Source organism: Aquarana catesbeiana, linkage group LG09, assembly GCF_042186555.1.
Source record: "Aquarana catesbeiana isolate 2022-GZ linkage group LG09, ASM4218655v1, whole genome shotgun sequence".
NCBI classification, from domain to species: domain Eukaryota; kingdom Metazoa; phylum Chordata; class Amphibia; order Anura; family Ranidae; genus Aquarana; species Aquarana catesbeiana.
Window position 1 is genome coordinate 93,528,946 of NC_133332.1, and position 21,997 is coordinate 93,550,942.

Sequence of the window (21,997 nt, forward strand, 5' to 3'; positions counted from 1 at the left end):
TGTGCACTACCCTCTTCAGATCACCCCACAGATTTTTCAATTGGATTCAGGTCTGGGCTCTGGCTGGGCCATTCTAAAACATTAATCTTCTGGTAAAGGCATTCCTTTGTTGATTGGGTGTATGCTTTGGCTTGTCATACTGAAACATGAAGTTCCTCTCCATCTGGGAGCATGGATAGTTTCAAGAAACTATTAGATAAGCAGCTGAACGACCACAACATACAGGGCTATACAAGGTAATACTGACATATAATCACACATAGGTTGGACTTGTCTTTTTTCGACCTCACCTACTATGTAACTAAGTAACTGTTCAGCTTTCTAGCAAAAGCCTGAAGGTTTTGTGCCAATATTAACTGGTATTTGGAACTGTTCATAATTCCCTCTACTTTGACTAAAGGCCCCTATTCCAGCTGAAGAAAAACAGCCCAAAGCTTGATGCTGCCACCACCATACTTCACGGTGGGTATGGTGTTCTTTTGGAGATGTACAGTGTTTTTCCGGCAAACTTATCTTTTGGAATTATGGCCAAAAAGTTTAACCCTGGTTTCATCAGACCATAACACATTTTCCCACATGCTTGTGGGAGACTTCAGATGTGTTTTCGCAAAATTTTGCCGCGCTTGGATGTTTTTCTTCGTGAGAAAAAGCTTCCGTCCTGCCACTCTACCCCATAGCACAGACAGATGGAGAATACAGGCGATTGTTGTCACATTTACCACACAGCCAGTACTTGCCAGATATTCCTGCAGCTCCTTTAATGTTGCTGTAGGCCTCTTGGTAGCCTCCCTGACCAGTTTTGTTTTTTCATCCATTTTGGAGGGACGTCCAGTTCTTGTTAATGTCACTGTTGTATCATATTTTCTCCACTTGATGATGACTGTCTTCACTGTGTTCCATGGTATAGCTAATGCCTTGAAGATTCTTTTGCACCCTACTCTTGACTGATACCTTTTAATAATGAGATTCCTATAATGCTTTGGAAGCTCTGTGCGGACCATGGCTTTTGCTTCTTTTTTACTTTTGTCTTTTTTCAACCTCACCTACTATGCATCTCTATAAGATGCATACGTATATTAACTTTGGTCAATAATGGAAACACTCACCGCCCTTTACCTCAAGCTTATCTAGTAAACATAATATATTGATATAAAGTCCCCTGAATTGTGAATGAACACAAATATTAACCCAATACAGTGACCTATGTGAACAGGTTAACAGGAGAGTAGACACCTGGCACAATATCTTATGTGTCAGATCTTTCCCTTCTGCCTCCTCAACTCACAGGCCAGCAATCCTGCACAATATTGAAAACTAGGGTTGTCCCAATACCACTTTTTTTAGGACCGAGTACAAGACCCGATACTCCTTTGTTTTTTTTTGTTTTTTTTTATTTACATTTTTATTATTTTTTACAATATTTTTTTTTATTTATTGCAATATGTGGTTTTTTTTTTTCTTAACAGACCCCTGAAGTCTCCCCCTTGAGACAGAGAAAGAGACCGAGGATAGAGATTCCCCAGCCCCTTTCTCTGCAGCCTCAGCTGCACTGAGAATGAATGGAGAGAAGAGAGCGGCTCCTCTCCATTCATAAACTGAGACATCTTAATCACAGGAGATTACAATGTTTCAGTTATGTGAATGGACGGTCAGCTGACTCTATCCATTCACAAAGGAGGACACTGAGAGGGACAGCGGAACGGAGGGGGGCAGAGGAAGGGAGAGGGACAGCGGAACGGAGGGGGCATGGAGGAGGATGCGGTGACAGTCAGCGGTGATCGTGTGTGGGGGAGTTACGAGCACCGATCACCGCTGTATGTCACTAAAGCAGCTGAAAGCTGCGGGGGGAGAAGCTTGTAACTCCCCCACACGTCGATTACCGCTGACTGTACAGGTATCGGCGGAAGCATCGAGAGCATTTGCCCGAGTACAAGTACTTGGGCAAATGCTCGGTATCGGTGCTGATACTAGTATCGGTATCGGGACAACCCTATTGAAAACAGTATGAACAATATTATATTCAATAGGATGGCTCCCTTTAGCAGTTCAATGCAATTTGAGCAGATGAGGAGAGAAAATTATAAAAAGGTGAGAAAGGGTATTCCTTGAAATCCAGATGTCTTCAGCTAGCCTCTTTTAAAGTGGTGTTCCAGCCGAATTTGATACTTTTTAAATAAAAATACCCCTATAATACACAAGCTTAATGTATTCTAGTAAAGTTAGTCTGTGAACTAAGGTCTGTTTTGTTAGTTTATAGCAGTAGTTTGCTATTTTATAAACTTACAGCAGGCCATGGCCATCTTAAGTGTGGGCATCTGAAGCCAGACTGTATTTCTTTCTGGATATCATCCTTGCAGATCTCGCACATGCTCAGTGCAGCACAAGCAGTGTAATAGGTTTCAGGTCAGGTTTCCATAGCAACGGCAGTTTCAGAGGAAGTTACCGCCCCTTCCCAGAAGGCATTGCAAACAGGAAATGATGCGATGGGCCGCGGCCAGGGAGGAGGAAGTGAAAAATGAATACAGCAGATATACAGTAGGTGCTGAGAAAAAAAATTAAAAAATATCCAATTTGTTTACAGTACACAGTTTAGTGAGGGATGCTGAAGAGTTGTAAAAGTGGGTGGAACTTCCACTTTAAGTTGTAAATAATGTAATCCAAAAAGGCAAGGTTTAGCAAAGTTAGTAAATCTGTGATTTAGCCTGGTAGTAGTAGTAGTATAGCTTCCTTCTTTTTATAATCCTAAAGATGTCGTTTGATACGGCTACTGTAATGTGTACTGAGCATAGGCATCTACTTGGCTGTGTCCCTTAAAACAGAGTTTAACTGCCGTGGGACTACAAGTACCACCAACTAAACTGTGTGTGAGAGTTGTTTAACAGCAGTGTCCTTAACTATAACATGGGCTAGGCCCGCTCACCACTCTAAATCTCAGAGGGATTAGATAACGGTGCAGATGAGAAGACTCCAGCCGGAACAATGTCTTTGCTCTGCAAAATGAAGGCCGCCGCGCCACGCGACAGCTCACTGGAATCTGAATTGCAGGCGCCTCTGGATGACCTGAAACACCCACCGGTCCACTGCACTGAAGAAGCGATGCTGTCTGCAGAGATCCCTCTGGGTATAGCTGTCCGGGTCCCTGCTGTGTAGGCCACAAATCGTCAGCAAACTTCCTGTCACACAGACCTCCTGCTGGCAGAGTCAAAACGGTGTCCAGAGAGGCTGATCTAGGCTGCGCCAGCCCTTTTTATATCCTCTCCCATCAGTCTGTACTGTGCCCTCAGCATTCTGTTCCTTGTAGTTCAGATCAGTCCTGCTGGCAGTGTCACTTCAGCATTCTGAACTACACATCCCATGATGCTTTGCTCTATGTCCTCACACAGGAAGAGAAGAAATTCACACAGAGTCCAGCAAACACTAGAGCAGTGGTTCTCAACCTGGGGGTCGGGACCCTCTCGGGGGTCGAATGATGATTTGCCAGGGGTCACCGAATGTTGGGCTGTTCCTGAAGCCCGCACCGCTCTCCCAGCTTTTTTGCGGCCACCCAGCAGGGCTATCCCTGAAGCCCACGGCCACCCACTCAGCCTCTTCGCAGGCGCCCATTCAGTTCACGGCATGGCTGGGGGGGCAGAGACTAGAGGTCAGCTGACTGGTGATGAATGCGAAGTGGGAGGGGCTGGAGGAGATCCTACCTCCTGATTTCGGCATAGGTGTCACTGCTACGAGACACCACAGAGTCAGTGACACAGTGAGTAACACTACCTGTGATTATAGTTGCCATTAAAGGGACTCAGGGAGCACTAAATGTCCGCGGGTGAGGGGCACAAATTACTTGTCTTGCCTTGGGTGCTGACAACCCATGCTATAAAGATAATTTTACTGTTAGGGGTCCCCCCAACTTGGGAAATTTTACCAAGGGGTCACAGCACTAGAAGGTTGAGAACCACTGCACTAGAGGGAGCCAACCCCACATTAACAACACAGAAAATGTCTAACTTATAAGCATATTTGCTGACATTGGCTACACAGTTTATAGGTCACATTAAAGGTTTAAAAAGTTCTGAAATGTATTTCTTTGTCTCCTTCCTTTTTTTTTTTTTTTTTTTTTTTTTTTTTTTTTTACATCACAGAAACCTGACATTTTAACAGGGGTGTGTAGACTTTTTATATCCACTGTACGTGTGGTTTGGGCTGCAAAACTGTCATCCTGGATGGTCACACTGGCTTTTTGTTCCACTGTTTCTAGGTGGCTTATAGAGGCCACTATTCAAGCATATGGTCTCAATGATTGGGAAACGCTGTGCTAGGTCTGCGACTGCTTCTTGGGTTTTTTTAGCATCAAGCAAATGTTTTTCTAGATTAGCAAAGCTGCCACTTAGCAACTGCCAGTGCCTAATCCTACTGTGTTTAAAAATGAAAGGAGACCCCTTTTTTGTGTGTGCGGCATCTTTTTTTTTTTTTTTTTTTTTTTTTTTTTTTCTTTTTTTCTTAAAAAAAAACATGTGATTTATTTAAAAAATAAAAAGAATCCTAAACGGAATACTATCATTTCATGCCTTTTAACATTTGATTATCAGAATACAGTGCATCTCAAAGGAAACCTCCTGGGAGCCTTCACTGCTGACTGGTGTTCTGGTATATGAATCCCAAATGTTAGTTGGTAAGGAGCAAGCTCTTCCAAAGAATTTGTTGTTTATCCAACATGAAGTTAAGTTTCACATGGGGTACTGGCTTTGTCATTCACTTTACAGGGTTTTTCCAGTCTAAATACAGCATTCTTCAATGCGCTGTCTATGGCAGCCATTTAACTTGTCCTTTTTCATATTCTAACCTAGAGCACAGAGGGAAGAGAGAACCTATTAATTGTACTTTTGTATATAGATCTTTCAGGTTTTGGTGAATAATAAACTTGACCGTTGTTTATCCAGAGGGTTGCAGGATATTGAATACTTTTTGTTTTGTCAATTAGAGAATGAAAATGTTTGGAACATTATTCTGCAGCAGCACAGCACTTTCCCTTTAATGTATAGATGACTTGAAAGTTACATGGTGATATCATTGTGTAATCTGCTCGTGCTGCCGAGGACAGTCCCGCCCCTTACATTAATTTATTCATTTCTGACATAAATTAGGATGCCTTAGGTGCTCACACACGCTTTAAGTGTTGCAAATGGGACTTCGTTTTTTACTTGACAGACTTTGCAAAGTGACATATTTAAATTGGGAAATGCTTGGGGGATGTGTGTGTTTTTATTCCCTACTGGTGAGCAAATGCACAGCCGGGAAGAACACAATAGCGTCTGAACATTTTGCAATTTAGCTTAATGTCTCACCGGAGCCTTAACTCCCTCGGTACTAGAGCACTTGAAAAGGCTGCCAGTCTCTCATAGCGTATCATGTTCACTAGTGTGAAACATTGCCCCAGCCTGGGGTATTCAGGTGTGGCAGAATGCTAAACTGTATGGAGGGGTATGCTAAGCACGTTTAACCTGGAATTGTGGCAAACCATAACTGTTCAAAGATAAATGAAGGCATACTGGCGTTGTAGGGGAGGAATTGCAATGTTTGGAGAAGCCTAAGTATGACCCAGATAATGGTACAGATGAAAAGGTTAATTTAACTCTAGGCAACTGTAGGGGGTACAGATGAATGAAGCGCCAAGTTCATTATATTAATGTTTTCCTTCATCATCCATTGAGCGGCACAGGAAGCCGTTAACCGTCGGATTATACTGCCACCTACAGGAGGATCGGACACTGAAAACATAAAATTTAAGCCAGCCGAGGATAACCCCCTCCTACAACTCACGTTTTTGGTAGAATACGTCAATGCACATACCAGCACACCATGGATCTTCAATTGCAGTCCAAAGCTTTTATTGCAGAGGTCACATCACAAAAGAACAAGTGCAGTGTTTCGGTGCCACACAGGACCCCTTCGTCAGGCATGTGCTAAAAGCGCATGTCGTCATACAGCAGAATATAAATGAACTACCACCAATCAAAAATCATGAGCCAAGTGACACCCCCCTCCTCTGATGTCATATACCCACCAAAGAGCTTCATATATACATCAGTAAAGGGATAATTCCTATTAGTTCTCTACTAACCCAAGGGTGCTATATGCAACCTTTCTCATCTGAATATTAGCAATCGGACACATCGGTAAGATGTGTCGGATCGAAACAACATGTGATCAGCGGGGCTGGCACCTATTAGGAGGATGGGTGTCTCTTCAGCCCTGGAAAAGTCTAAAACCTAGCCTCTCTCCCACCCCTGATTATTTATTTTTCTCCCAACCAAAATTCTTTGCTACATCATTGCCTGAGCTGGTCTCCACAATCACAGCTAACCTTATTGGGTTCAATTTACTAAGCTTTACCGCATGCATAATTATGTTATGGGGTATTATGTTACTCATTTGCATAAATTCTCACATGCTGTAAATTAAGTCCAATTCACAAAAAAATAAAATGTGCCAGTAAATATCAGATAAACTCTAAGGCCAATTCACAAATGGATTAGAGAGTAAAAAAAGCATGTGATAATTACCACCAGGGCTTTGCTGGAGGTATCGCATGTGGTATTTATCAAAAAACAGCCTGGGGGTCTGGGACCCCCCAGGCTGTTTTTTGACAAACGGCTGGTTGCTAAGGAGCGGGCCGGGAAGATGGCGGCTGCGTCCTTAACCTATGACTCACCAGCTGTCAGCTGAAAAATAGGTTTGGGGGTTTCTCCCCCCATTACCCCCCCAAATCCATACCAGACCCTTATCCGCGCATGCAGCCCGGCAGATCAGCAAAGGGGGTGTGGACAAGTGAGTGACCCCTCCTGAACCATACCAGGCCATATGCCCTCGACATGGGGTGAGGGCCTCATCCCCACAACCACAGTTTGGGGTCTGCAGGAAGGGGGTTAATTGTAATCTGGAAGCACCCTTATTCCTCCCCCCATGCTCGGGCCTTGTATGGATTTGAAGGGGGGCCCCCCCCCAAAAAATGGAGTGGGATTCCCCCCCCCCCCCCCAATCCATACTAGACCCTAATTCAAGCATGCAGTCTGGCAGATCTGGAAAGGGTGGGTGGGGCGAGCCAGTTCCCCCTTCTGAACCATAGCTGGCTCCGCACCCCTCCACCCCAAAGCACCACTTCCCCATATTGCTGGGGACAAGGGCCCCATCCTTACAACTGTGGCCGGTGGCTGTGGGGGTCTGTGGGCAGGGGGCTATTTGGAATCTGGAAGCCGCCTTTAAGAAGGCGGGCCTCCAGATCCCAGCATCAACCCCCCCCCCAATGTGAATGAGTATCCGCTTCATATAACCCCTACCCCCCTTCATATAACCCCCCCATGTGAATGAGTATCAGCTTCATATAACCCCTACCCATTCAACAAAAAAGTGTTACAAAGTAGAGAAAAAAAAAAAACGTTTTTGACAATTCCTTTTATGAAAATTTTTTAAAAATGGTGTAAATCCACCATCAATCATGCCGCCTGCTAGACCCAAAAAAGGGAAAAAAAATAAAATAAAGATGCTCCCGCCGTCGAAGGCTGGCTGCCTACACTGCAAGGTCCACCCCCTGAGATTTCTTATATAGGTAAGGGGCAGGGCCACCTGGCTGCGTCACCTGGTGGTCCCGCCCCTTGTGACGGCACCAACCTAGCATGCTCTGGTCTGTGACGTCGCAAATGAGGCCCTTGTCCCCATTAACAAAGCGCACCCCCACACCCCCACACCCCCATGTAGAGGGCATGTGGCCTGGTATGGTTCAGGAGGGGAGGACCTGCCAGAGCTGCATGCTCGGATGAGGGTCTGGGTCTTTTTTAATGTGTGTACAATTTTCCTAGATGCAAAGTGGTGAAAGATGGGATGCTAGTCGCATTCCTTGAAACCTAGAAGGCACTGCAAGGAGCACTCCCAAAGATTATTATAATACAATCATGTGATACTGGGGAAAAGGGAAGGTTGCAGCAAAGATAATTTAAGTACCTTGCTGATGCCCCTGGAAGCTGGAAATCATTAAAGTACACACCACTACTCCAACTGATCTCCACTTGCTTTCAGGTCCTGTGCTGAAAGGCTGATCTGATGCATTCTGAACGCATGAGGTTGGCCTCTCAACATGCGCACCATTCAACGAATACTTTGCAGTTTCCGAACGAATGCAAGGCATTTTCTGCTTTGACCAGGTGAACAGCATGACATCACCACTCCACACCTACCTCATTCGAACAGAGAACACCTTGGATTTATTCAGAAAATTCGAACCATTCTCTGAATGGTGCCTGTGCTGAACGACCCATCTGTGTTCAGAATGCATCAAACCATCCTCTCAGGACTGGTCCCGGAAGCAAGTGGGAGCAGTGGTGTGTACTGCATCAGGCAGGTATGGTATATCCATAAAACAATAAAAAAAAATGTTGCTGCACTAAACATAGATATTGAATAAACAAGTGTCCATAAAGTGTGAACAACTGGTGCTGTTCTAAATAGGGCAGATTAATTCCTTGATGAACAATAATATAATTGATGTGTGTTTTGATCACCCAAGTGCACCTCCGCCGATGATAGAAAATGCCTCCTTACCAGAGGTCTAGATTCCAAATTATAAGAGTCTAGACAGGCGTGATATGCAATCCAATCGGCTTGCTCTATTATATTGCAGGTGGTGGTACTGTCATGGCTGATGGTAAAGATAAAACAGCCACATAGTGCAAAACTGCTTAACAGTTTATTAAAAGAAATTAGTGCTAAACAGTTTCAGAAATCTGGTAAAAACAATCATTAATAGATCCAAGACATTCTAGAAGTCGATCGACCAGTATAAAGGATTGGCTTGCGTGGTACCTCACGGACATGGACTACACCCGAAGCGTTTGCATATCAATATCTGAGGAGGTACCCTTGGGTGATCAAATTTGTAGTCATTGTTACTGGATGTTCATCAAGGAATTCATCTGCACTATTTAGAACAGCACCAGTTCTCACTTTATGGACATTTGTTTTTTCAATATCTATGTTTAGCGTGGCAACATTTTTTTTTTATTGTTTCACGTTTATCACGATTGGTCCTGTTGTGGTGTTGCCAGCAGCTTGCACTCTTTTATACTAGTCTGTATACCTGCACAATCATTTTTTGTTTGGTATATACAGTATCTCACAAGTTTGTACACCCCTCACATTTTTGTAAATATTTTATTATCTCCATGTGACAATACCGAAGAAATGACACTTTGCTACAATGTAAAGTAGTGAGTATACAGCTTGTATAACAGTGTAAATTTGCTGTCCCCTCAAAATAACTCAACACACAGCCATTAATGTCTAAATTTGTTATCGCTCTCTCATTCTCATACTGGTCACTGGAAGTTCAACGTGGCACCTCATGGCAAAGAACTCTGAGGATCTGGAAAAAAAAAAAAAGAATTGTTGCTCTACATAAAAATGGCCTAGGCTATAAGAAGATTGCCAAGACCCTGAAACTGAGCTGCAGCACGGTGGCCAAGACCATACAGCAGTTTAACAGGACCGGTTCTATTCAGAACAGGCCTCGCCATGGTCGACCAAAGAAGTTGAGTGCACGTGCTCAGCGTCATATCCGGAGGTTGTCTTTCGGAAATAGACATATGAGTGCTGCCAGCATTGCTGCAGAGGTTGAAGGGGTGGGGGGTCAGCCTGTCAGTGCTCAGACCATACATCGCACACTGCATCAAATTGGTCTGCATGGCTGTCATCCCAGAAGGAAGCCTCTTCTAAATGTGATGCACAAGAAAGCCCAGAAACAGTTTGCTGAAGACAAGCAGACTAAGGACATGGATTACTGGAACCATGTCCTGTGGTCTGATGAGACCAAGATCTATTTATTTGGTTCAAATGGTGTCAAGCGTGTGTGGCGGCAACCAGGTGAGGAGTACAAAGACAAGTGTGTCTTGCCTACAGGCAAGCATGGTGGTGGGAGTGTCATGGTCTGGGGCTGCATGAGTGCTGCCAGCACTGGGGAGCTACAGGTTCATTGAGGGAACCATGAATGCCAACATGTACTGTGACATACTGAAGCAGAGCATGATCCCTTCCCTTCGGAGACTGGCCACAGGGCAGTATTCCAACATGAGAATGACCCCAAACACACCTCCAAGACGACCACTGCCTTGCTAAAGAAGCTAGGTTAAAGGTGATGAACTGGCCAAGCATGTTTGGGGTGCTATTAAAATCATAGGGGAACCCACGGGCATCTTGCGATTTGCCACTATTGCGAATCGAGGCGATTCTGCCCGCAATTCGTAACGCGAGATGTGAACGGAGCCTAATGGGTGTTATTTTGATGGGACAGCAAATTTTCACCGTTATACAAGCTGTACACTCACTATTTTACATTGTAGCAAAGTGTAATTTCTTCAGTGTTAAAATATATAATAAAATATTTACAAAAATGTGAGGGGTGTACTCACTTTTGTGAGATACTGTACATAGTTACTTTGATCCAAGCTGGAGCAATGTGTAAACTATCCTTACCTATAATTCCTCCTTAAACTAGCTTTGTAATACCCATGGTTGAAATTTACAATAAAGAATATAAAAAAAAAAAAAAAAAAAAAAAGGCCGCACATACATTAATCCCATTTTTATTTTTTATTTTTTTGTTTAACCAGCGTGTTGAACAAAATTGATTCCCCTATCCACACATCTGAGGTGGATAGGGGAATCCATCCCACTGTAGTATTGTATTCTGACAGCAGGGAGACTTCCTCCACCCTCAGAATACACTGATTAGTATTGCTGACTATAGCGAGAAAACACTACAGGCTGATTGTACGCAAGTCAATCTATCGATCAACTAGTGTACAATCAGACTGCCCATGCATGGATTGAAATTCGGCCAGTCCCTGCTGAACCGCTCAAATTTTGGCTTTAACATATCCTGATTAAAAATACTCTGTAGTTTCCCTTTAAAACTGCCTATGAAAGCTTCTATTCATATATATCTCAACATGCAATCAACTTTGAAAGTGTGAAGCTTGCAAAGTTGGGGTTGGGGTCATTGAGGTGTAAAGGTTATCACAGGTGGATTCTACCATTTATTCCAAGATCTAATGACCGCTAATAGCCCACTTACTGCTATGACCAGACATAATTGCCTTGAGCCTTATTTTGTTACATAGCATTACTTGTATATAATCTTGACCTTACCCTTGAGAGTGTCATTAGTGCTGACACAGACTCACCTTTCCCCATTCCATGGATTCATTGTGACACTGACAAGTCAGGTCTGGACAAGCTCTCCTGCAGGCAATTGTCAGACTAAATGAAGTTTGGTTTTTGCTTCAAGTAGACCCGTTGTTTGCAGATGTCAAAGGAGGGATGGTACTCAGACAGTCTACATTATACATTTTTTTAAAATCTACAGGATATGAGTCCAAAGGTCGCACTGCCCTGGGGCTGATATTCGCTAAGACAGAGGAGCCTTTGTTATATGGGAAACTATGTAGCTGGGTTTGGCCTACCTAGACAATAGGCAACAAACTTTATAGCAGAATTCCAGTTTGGTTTTATTTTAAGTTACCTGTTATTAGAGAAGTGCATCCTGTTTCCGATTCCACATCTGGTGTCTTTTAACACTTCTCTATTCAGCTATGATCTTAAATGGTGATTACTTCAGTGGGCACACAGCTGTCATTAAAGGGGTTGTAAAGGTAAGTGTTTTTTCACCTTAATGTATCCTATGCATTAAGGTGGAAAAACACCTGGCAGTGACCGGCCCCCATACCCCCCCCCCCCCCCCCCCCGTTTTACTTACCTGAACCCTCAAACTTGTCCCTTGGGGTGCGCCGCCTCTTGGCTAGGGGGTTCTCGGTTGTTGATTGGATAGATTAATAGCAGCGCAGCCATTGGCTCCCACTGCTGCCAATCAAATCCACTGACACGGCTGCCGGGGGGGGGCAGAGTCCTGCATTCGGCCTCTATGGACACCGAATGCTGGACTCTGGAGCGCGCCCGCATGGTAACCCCCCCGGGAAATCGCTTCTCCCAGGGGGTTATCTATTGCGGGGAGGAGCCGAGAGAGCCGCCAAGGGCTCGGAAGAGCAAGTTCGGGGCCTCTCTGTACAAAACGAGCTGCACAGTGGTGGGAAGTATGACATGTTTGTTGCTTAAAAAAAAAAAAAGGAACCTTTAGTATCACTTTGCCATGCCTCTGTAGTTCTCTGGACTACAGGGAAGACCTAGTGACATTGGCACTGCTACCAGTACTACTAGTATAGAGGTGCAGTGCCTACATTAAAGTGGATGTAAACTCTCACATATACCTAGTGAGGTGAACAGCCTCAGATAATACACAGGGATGAAACAAATCTCTCTATGTAGGTTTTTATGTATATCTGCTGTCTTCAGCTTTATATATTCTTTAGAAAGTTCAGATCCTGTTAGATTTTCTCTTCCTGTTCAGCACTGCAGTGAAGCCTGGGCATACAGCCAAGACAGCTGATTGGAGGAAAGGCACACACCCCCTCTCCTCATAGGTAGAGACTTTCAGAACTGTTGGTTGAATCATTCAGCTCTGTGCTTATCTATGTATAGCATTCTCTCCAACACAAAACTCAGACTGCTTTTTATCTCCTTTGATGGAGATCTTGTCAGACTTTCTCATGTCAATAACAGAACAGGCAGGCGAAAGCCATGGGCCTTTTGAAGAGAGCTAAGAAGCTAAGAAAACACTATAGATATATGTGCCCAGCTCAAATGTCATGAATCAGGTTCACATCCACCTTAAGACCCTGAGCTGTGCACACCAATATCGTTTTGTGAACTGGTAATCCTGCCTCTGCTATTCTGTGCAGTGTGTCAGCTTGACCTGAGGTTCTCTCTCTTTGCCCCCCCCCAGATTGCAGAACACCCCCTTGTGTTGCTAAAATGAGTGAAGGGAGGCGTTATGTAGACCAACAGCACTGACAACACTGTTTGGGATTTCAGTACAGCGAAGGCAGCTTTGTCAGTCCATAAAAGTAAGGAAGTTAGGAGCTCATTGGATTTATTGCAGGATCACCAGGTACTTTTCTTTACTTGCAGCATTTTAAAGGGACAGAATATGGCATACATTGCAGAGAGGTGCTGAACATTTCCCAGACGTGCTAGTACTAAACTTATGCAAGCATTCTCTATTTTCGTACACCAGTTGTTTTTTATTTTATTTTTAGTTTTAGTTTTTTTTGTTTCTCCCAGTTATTTTAGTGATCTGAACATTGGTGTACATTGAGGCAAATGCTCACTTGTGATTTAGGAAATGTGCCTGTTGCAGTGAATAACATTTATATAGCAATGTGGCCAAGTGATAACTTAGCTGGGCCAATTAGTTTGTAATAGAATATAAAAGGTTTGCTTGCTATTGGATAGTGAAACTTGTGGAAGGGATTTCTAAAGCTGCATTTTGCACACGCAAAATCAACAGAACTAATAAAGTTGACAAACTCCCAACAATTTGTATTCTTCCTCAGTGTTGAAAGAAATTCTTGGTGGTGGACTGCAGTCATTGGTTGCCTTTTTAATGTACAGCCATCTGAAATAAACATGTAGCGAGAAGCCAGCCTTGGCACACACTCAGATGCATCTGGTGCTGCTTTTGTACCCTTGTGAGACTTAAGCTGACGGCACACATTCAGATTCCTCCATCCATGCTAAACAGCTCAGATGGAGGGATCTCCCGCTGTAGCCATTGTATTCCGACAGCCAGACCTGCTGGCTGTCAAAATGTCCAAACACAGTACCTGCATCTGATTTGATAAAAGCACTGTTCAGCTGACCGTTTTTCTACCTGGCCTCTTCAAAGGATGTTGGACGGGATACTACCACCGGGGCTACCCACTGAGCACATTAAAACCGGTTCATTATCTGCAGGCCAAAAAGCTCTGTGTGTGGTCAGCTTTATTGTGTACTCCTTTGCGGAATGAGAAGGAATGTTGGTGAGGCTCACTGGCGGTATGTGCCAGAGTTTGAAAGGGCTGAGAAATGATGTAATGCTTTTGGTTTGTCTAGGAATCCATTACAGCTTCCAAAAAAATATAATTTTTACCTGAGTAAAGTTGATAAAAACATGAGAAAAGTATTCTGAGAAAGTAGAACACAATGTCCTCAGCAGCTGGAACACTCAGTCTCATTATCCACAAGTGACATTGCAATGGCCCCAATCAATGTTCCTCTCGCTGTCTAAATGTTTTAAAGAGCTGGAGGGGTGGGGGCCGAAAGGAGGGAGGCGGGTTGTTAAAATGACAGTAAGTTCAACTTTTCCCCGAGACTGTATTCCCATTGCAACTCAAAATTTCTACTCTTTTGTCCTTGTCAGAAAATAGACTTCTGCCGCTTGAAGGACGCTTTGGAAATTGACTGGAGCAGCGAAAAAGCAAAAGTTGTGCTCAAGAAAACACCTGCTGATTTCTTCCTTTTGCAAGGTAAGAATTTTGTGCAACACTTAAAGGTCTGTGTGTAAAAATGGGCAGATCCTGGAACTTTCATTGGTGCACCCCCTAGCCAGATTTATTGAGCTTCTGGGCAAGTTTGGGAAATGGGGTGAAATGCATTGAATTCAAGTTGCAAAAGAGCAGTGCAGGGGTTTTCTTAAAGCGGAACTTCCCATTAGGAAGTTCTGCTCTTCCACCCCCCCCCCCCCCCCCCAAATCCCCGTCTTCCTCTGTCTCATTTGGCACATTTTTTGTGTGTGGGGGGGGGGAGCGGAGCGGGTACCTGGTTTTGATCCAAGCAGAAGTTCACCCCTCCTTCCCTTGCAGCCTTTTCGGACATGTCACAGGTCCCGGAAAGATGCGGGACCAATCAGATGGCGCCGGGAGGCTTGCGCATACGTAGTGAGTATCTGGCTGTGAAGCCATAAAGAGTCATAGCTAGCTGCCCACAGTTAACCGTTGCCGGCGGCTGAAGCCAACTTAAGAGACTGGCCGGGAGAGGACAGTGCTGCATCCTGGTTTAGAGGAGTGTCTGTTTATTAAAAGTCAACAGCTGCTGACTTACTTTTTAAAAATGTGACTGAAGAACCTCTCTAACTGAACCAGGAGCTACCATCATGTAAAGTGACCACTATCTCCTTAGTGAAGACTAATGCCGCGTACACACGAGTGGAATGTCTGACAGAAAAAGTCAGACGGAAGCTTTTCATCTTCTATTCCGATTATGTGTAGGCCTCATCGGACTTTTTTTTTAGAAAATTCTGACGGACCTAGAAATAGAACATGTTCTAAATATTTCCGACGGAACCAATTCCTATCGGGAAAACCGCTCACCTGTATGCTGTTCCGACAGACCAAAAAACGACGCATGCTCTGAAGCAAGTACGAGACGGAAGCTATTGGCTACTGGCTATTGCACTTCCTTTTTCTAGTCCCGTCGTAAGTGTTGTACCTCACTGCGTTCTGGACGGTCGGACTTTGGTGTGACCGTGTGTAGGCAAGACCGCTTGAGCGGAATTCCGTCGGAGTTCCGTCAGAGAAACCTTCGGAGTTTATTCCGACGGCAAAACCGGTCATGTGTACAGGGCATAAGTTGCTCAATATTTGAAAACTCTCAAAACAACCCCTTCCGCTGTTGGTAGCTATTGTGTTTAGCTCTCTTGTCACTTGTACCTGCGTGCCTTGGTGTAGCAACTAAACCAGAAACGTACTAATTGAACTAATCAGTAAGGAGAAGTGAGAAAAAATTGCTTGCTTTGGGAACATGGCACACATTTTTGGTTTATCTGGTTGTAGGTATGTAGCTGTCTTGGAGTAATGGGCAAATGGCAATATTGTACTGCTTGATGGTGGGAGCGATCTGACTTTTTCTGGAACCTTGATACAGGGGAAATTATACTCATTATATATGCCTATCGTTCGGGATACCAGGGTGGATAAAAATTGATTTTATTTTTTTTTTAATTATTTAAACTAAATCAAAAAAATCCTGTTTTTTTTTTTTTTTTTTTTTTTTTATCAAAATTATTTTAATAAAATGCTTTTGGAGTAAAAATCTAAAGATAGTTTTTCTATTTAAGATGCAATAATTAGTTTATATAGCATGAAATGGAGCTTGATTATGTAGCATGAGGCTGTATATTCTGCAATATTTACATTTTCGGTAAACTCATTCGATGAATCCAAGCTCTGCAAGCTGAGATAACATGCACTGTGATGCATTCACACAATTTCACAGTAACCATGAGATAAAACACAGTTCAGGAATATTCCTTTATCCAATTGTTTTGTAAATCTATGTACACCTTCATGACAGCGCCTGTTAGCAGGCATCCACTCACCTGTTGCCGCTACGTCCCTCACCTTGTTGTGTCACTGCTGCAGCACCAGCCATCCCATTAAAGTGAATGGAACTGTCCGTGAGTCAACAGTGGGTAAGGTGAGGAGCATCTGCAGGACAGAGATGACAGTTGCTCTTTAAAAATTATGATTTAAATTGAGCCTTTTTACTAGTGATTTAAATCAAATCCACCCTGCAGGATACTGACCCCATTCTGTACTTTTTCAAGACTGATTTGATATTGTGTGTTACATATTTGTACAGCGCTGATGTTGGTAGAAACAAACTTTACCTTTTTTTTTCGTTTGTAATGGCAAAGCTGTTTAGATTTCCAAATAAAATTTATTACCAATGTTGTCTGTTTCTGAAGCTGTGATGGCTGCCAGTATACAGATTAGTTGATCAGACCCTGGAAATAATTTTGTTGTGTGTCTGCCCAGCTTTTGACATCACTGTAATACAGTGGGAGCGATACTGCCTGTAACTTGCAATTAATTTTGCTTGCTGAGTGGGAGACTTCCCGTGTGTATGACTAGTAGAGGCATTGGGACAATGAAAGTAGTGGCATTGACTGCAATGAATGGGCATACTTTTGCTATATAGCATGTGTGCCAAAAATGCGTTCTGGGTGCAAGGCAAGTAAACACGTTGCATGTGGAATCCTGAGATCATTAGCTACATGAATTGCAGCTTTTCTTAGTAACTTAAACTTCACACTTTGTTAATGATACTTTATAAGTATGGCTCACATCAAAGTAAACCTAAATCGGGCAATGCAACACATTAAAGTGGTGGTAAAGGCTGAAGGTTGTTTATTTTAATGCATTAACCTCTTGCCGACCAGCCTGTCGTCATACTGCGGCAGATTGGCTCTCCTGCGCAAACCGCCGTAGGTGTATGTTGGTCTGCGCAAGGAGGATAGTGGGCGCACGCACCCCGGGAGCATGTCCGTAGGTCCCGCTGACTCGGTGTCCGCCGGCGACCCGCGATCGCTGTGTACAGAGGCAGAACGGGGGAACTGCCTATGTAAAGAAGGCGATTCCCTGTTCTGCCTGACATATCAGAGATTTTCTGTTCCCAGTGATCGGGAACAGTGATCTCTGTCATGTCCTAGTGAGCCCATCCCTCCTACAGTTAGAACAGACCCAGGGAACACTTAAACCCTTGATCGCCCCCTAGTGTTAACACCTTTCCTTCCAGTGTCATTTTTACATTGATCAGTGCATTTTTATAGCACTGATCAATGTAATGTCACTGGTCCCCAAAAAGTGTCATTTGGGGTCAGATTTGTCCACCACAATGTCGCAATGCAGCTAAAAATCACAGATCGCCGCCACTACCAGTAAAAACAATGAAAAAAAAAAAAGTCCCTAAATCTATCCCGTAGTTTGTAGACGCGATAACTTTTGTGCAAACCAATCAATATATGCTTATTGCAATTTTTTTCCGGCCTAAATTGTGTGTGTATGTGTGTGTATATATGTGTATATATAATTTTTTTTTTTTTTTTTTGGTATGTATTGTAGCAGAAAATAAAAAAAATTTTTTTTTTTTTTTATTTATAGCGCAAAAAAATAAAAACCACAGAGGTGGTCAAATACCACCAAAAGAAAGCTCTATTTGTGGGTAAAAAGGACATCGGTTTGGGTACAGCATCGCAATGACCGCGCAATTGTCAGTTAAAGTGACGCAGTACCGTATCGCAAAAAATTGCCTGGTCATGAAGGGTGCAGATTCTTCTGGGGCTGAAGTCGTTAAGCAGCAGCAGCCCCCCTAATACCTGAGCCCCATCCCTATCCAGCGATGTGCACAAGTGCCTCAGCCGCCCGGGACTCTCCCTCCTAATTGGCTGAGACACAGCAGCTGTGCCATTGGCTCCCGCTGCTGTCAATGACCACCCGCAGCTAAATGAACACACAGAGCCTCGGCTTGGGTGCCCCCATAGCAAGCTGCTTGCTGTGGGGGCACTCGGCAGGAGGGAAGGACCAGGAGCACCAAAGAGGGACCCAAGAAGAGGAGGATCTGGGATGCTCTGTGCAAAACCACTGCACAGAACAGGCAAGTATAACATATTTGTGATTTTTAAAGCAAAAAAAATTTAGACCTTACAATCACTTGAACTTGACCTCAATGTAGTAAACATAAACCATTCATCCTAATATGCCATCTAACAGTACCTACTCATAAAGACTGTTGTAAGCTCCCTCCCTTTTAAAGTGTAAGTCCAGACTAACATTAAAATCCCTGCATCTATAGACATCCACAATCTAACACTAACCTATCTAACCCGGTAAAGACAAAATCCATATACATACCTTTTTTTTTTTTTTCAAGCCAATTCGATCCGGTCGCCAGTAGCGGAAGCTCTGCAGAGGACACAGCTGGCAACGGATAGGAAGTGACTTCACCCATAGACTTACTATGGGGCTTCCGTTTTCGGCTGTGTCCTCTGCACCCGCCTCCACAGCGAAGCGGCAGCTGATAACTTAACGTTGTATCTGGTTGCATCGGCTTCAAAAGGTATGTATACTGATTTCTTCTTAACAGGGCTAGATAGGGTAGTGTTAGACCATCGATGTCTGTAGATTCAGGGATTTAAGTGTTAGGGTGGACTTCTACTTTAATGCTCTGTAGAAACAGCTGTGAAAACTATAAAAAAATTTACTTGCAAAAGTCAGTCTGTTTTAGTCTGCTGGAATAATCCCTCAGTACCTGACTTACTGTATTTTTTTTTTAAATAACTTCCAACCAGTGGGGAAATAAGGGCTAATGAATGTAAGGTCTTATGCACACTGGACGTTTATAAAAACGCCAGTAGCTCTAGCTATAGAATGCAGTGTTTTTTTAAATTTCTTACACACATAGAATAACATGCTGTGGAGTTTACTGGCTGTACAAAAAAAACACCTGAAGCCAAAAACGGCATCTGTAAAAACGTCCAGTGTGCATGAGGCCTTAAAGCGATATTTAGTCTTGTTTTTTATTTAAAAAAAAAAAAAAAACATGTTATACTTACCTACTATGTGCAGTGGTTTTGCCCAGAGCAGCCTGGATCCTCCTCTTTTCGGGTCCTTCGCCAGCGCTCCTGGCCCTTCCCTCCTGCCGAGTGCCCCCACAGCAAGCAGCTTGCTATGGGGGCACCTGAGCTCAGCCGCTGCTCTGTGTCCATTCACAAGGAGCCGCAGCTCAACCCCACCCCCTCCGTCTCCTGATTGGCTCACTGGCTGTGCTTGACAGCAGTGGGAGCCAATGGCTCCCGCTGCTGCCAAAAGCCAAGAAGGGTAAGTGAGGGCAGGGTAGTTGAGGGTGGGGTGGAGTAGGTATTGTGGAGTGGGATGGAAAAGGCTGTGACACGGGAGACATGGGGCAGAGGTGACAGCTGGTGGAGGAAAGGAGGAGGCAACAGGCAGGAAGTGACCGTTGGCCAGAGGGGGAGGGATAGGCGGGGATGGCACCTGCCAGAGAAGACAGCCAGCTGGAGGATAGGCTTCCCCTCTGCAAGGCGTGGCAGATCCCATATCCGCACACATGGAGCTCCATAGAGGAGCAGAGAGCGGAGGACCCCCATACTGGCATTGAATGGGGCTCACATACACAGAGCCTGTGGGGCTGTAGCAGAGCTGTGTGCGCATACACAGAAGGTCTCGGAGCGCTCACCACTGTTAGCGGCATACAGGTCCGGTATTCCTTCACCAGTATCATGGGCCCGCCTCTGCTCTGCACTCCACAAGCCTCGGGATCAAGCCTTTCCGAGTGTCCTCATAGCAAGCTGCTTGCAGGCAAGTGTAACATGTTTGTAAAGGCTTGTGTTTTTGTGCCTAAAATAACAATCACTTGTAAGGTAAATAAAATTTTTTTTACTTTTTTTTTTTTTTTTTTTTTTTTTTGGGATGACTACGCTTTACAATTGGGAGTGTTATCTCATCCTGCAACGGAAAGTTGAATTTCAGCTGAATATTTTTTAAAATATTTCAAATTACATTTGAAATTTTAACATGTTAAAGCATATCTGAGATCCTATTTATTGGGAAATGTGATGCATGATTTTTTTTTTTTTTCACGCGTCAATCCATTACAAGACATCGTCGGCATACCATGTTCAGATAAACAGACTGGGCACTTTAATGTATGCAATCAAAAACAATTTTCCAAGGCCTCTTCCTCGTGCAGCTGCCCCCTTAGCGGCATTGGAAAGTCACCTTATGTTGGTGACATTTAAAGTGTCCCTGTCTGTCTGAACACGGTGATAAATTGGACTGGACATCTGAATACACTGTTCTCATGATTGAGCACTGATTTCCTTTTACTTTGATTCTTGAGTGTAACTTTATTGGTATCTCAACGTCCTCATTTGTCCATCTAAAGTAATAATTGCAATGGAGATAGTTGGGAGTAAGGAGCTGAGGTAGAAGGAAGTGGAGTAGATGGGAAGAAGAAATTAATATGCAAAAGAAAGATAAACTGAAGCTGCAGGGAGGATATTTCCATAGTTTGACGACTGATATTAAGGGAGCTTAATTTAATTTGATTAGTAGATTGTATTTATGCTCCTCCTATGCTTTGGTTATTTATATGATAAGTGAATTTGAGGTGCAAGGTTTGTTTGGTTTATGTTTTTTATTTTTATTTTTTTCTTGTATGTCATTTAATAACTTCAGATATTTAATGAACTTATTTCATATATTACCTGTTTGTATAATTATAAAAATAAAAAAAAATTATTTGATTTAAAAAAAAAAAAAAATAATAATAATTATGGACAATGTTTTTTTAACTTTCTAATGGTGACCCATATTTGTACAGCTTCCTTCCTGCTGCTACATGTGTTCCAGGCCCACTCCACCCCCATGCAGCAACTGGGCAGTGAAAGAGAGCCTGAGGGCGTCCATACTGCTCCGCTTCCTCCTTTGGGTGTGGTGTACACCTGCTCTGCTATTCTCAGTTGCCCTGTGACCTGCATTCCTCTATGTACATGCACTTTTCCTGACACTCATGCACATTATTATATTTCTGCCGAGGGATATATCTTCACTTTTAGAATGTGTTAACTATGTGGCGGGAGTTGCCAATGGCCTCGGCATGTTCATTGTTGTGGGTCGGTCGAATTACACAGTGGTTGCTATTATGGTCAGAGGACTGATTGTTGTTTTTCTTACGCACAGTAGTGGACTGATGTTCTCTACACATACTTGTGTCAGTATTTCCGTCTGTCTCTGATTTCCAAGTACAGTGTCGTGTTTTCTCGGTAACCAAATTGCAAGTCATGATTGGTATTGGTTATTGTGGTGTGTTTTTATCATGGCTCTTAAAGCTGATCTCTGTTTTAGTGAGGGTTAAATAGTCTGTTGGGCCAAGCTAGTCCAAATGAATGAATACCTTCATTACTAGACATGCCCTCTGTAAGCGCCGTAGATAATGTATGTAGTAGGGATGCACTGATACTATTTTTTTTTTTTTGTTTTGTTTTTTTTTTTGTACTCGCCGATACGAATTACCGATATCTAACGCAACTGTTTTGTTTTCACTTCAGCTGTCAGTAATGGTACAAAGCATTCAAAAGTTATTTACAAATTAAATAGATTTTTTTTTTTTTTTTTTTAACTTTGCACTTTTTCAATGTGAAATGTGTAAATATATGTTTATGTGTGTAAAAAAGAACTAACAAAAAAAAAGTTTTCGTTGTCTATTGTTTATAAAATAGACGTGAACAAAA

At 43.3% G+C, this 21,997-nt stretch overlaps 1 protein-coding gene across 1 annotated transcript in view; it reads left to right on the plus strand.

Moving 5' to 3' along the window:
• The window catches only part of SAE1 (SUMO1 activating enzyme subunit 1), an 81,986-nt gene that overhangs the window by 45,570 nt on the left and 14,419 nt on the right, over positions 1-21,997 (plus strand). Inside the window, exon 6 of the mRNA XM_073599007.1 lies at positions 14,330-14,435. Coding sequence (XP_073455108.1) covers positions 14,330-14,435 — 106 coding nt within the window. The remainder of the gene's footprint in view (positions 1-14,329; positions 14,436-21,997) is intronic.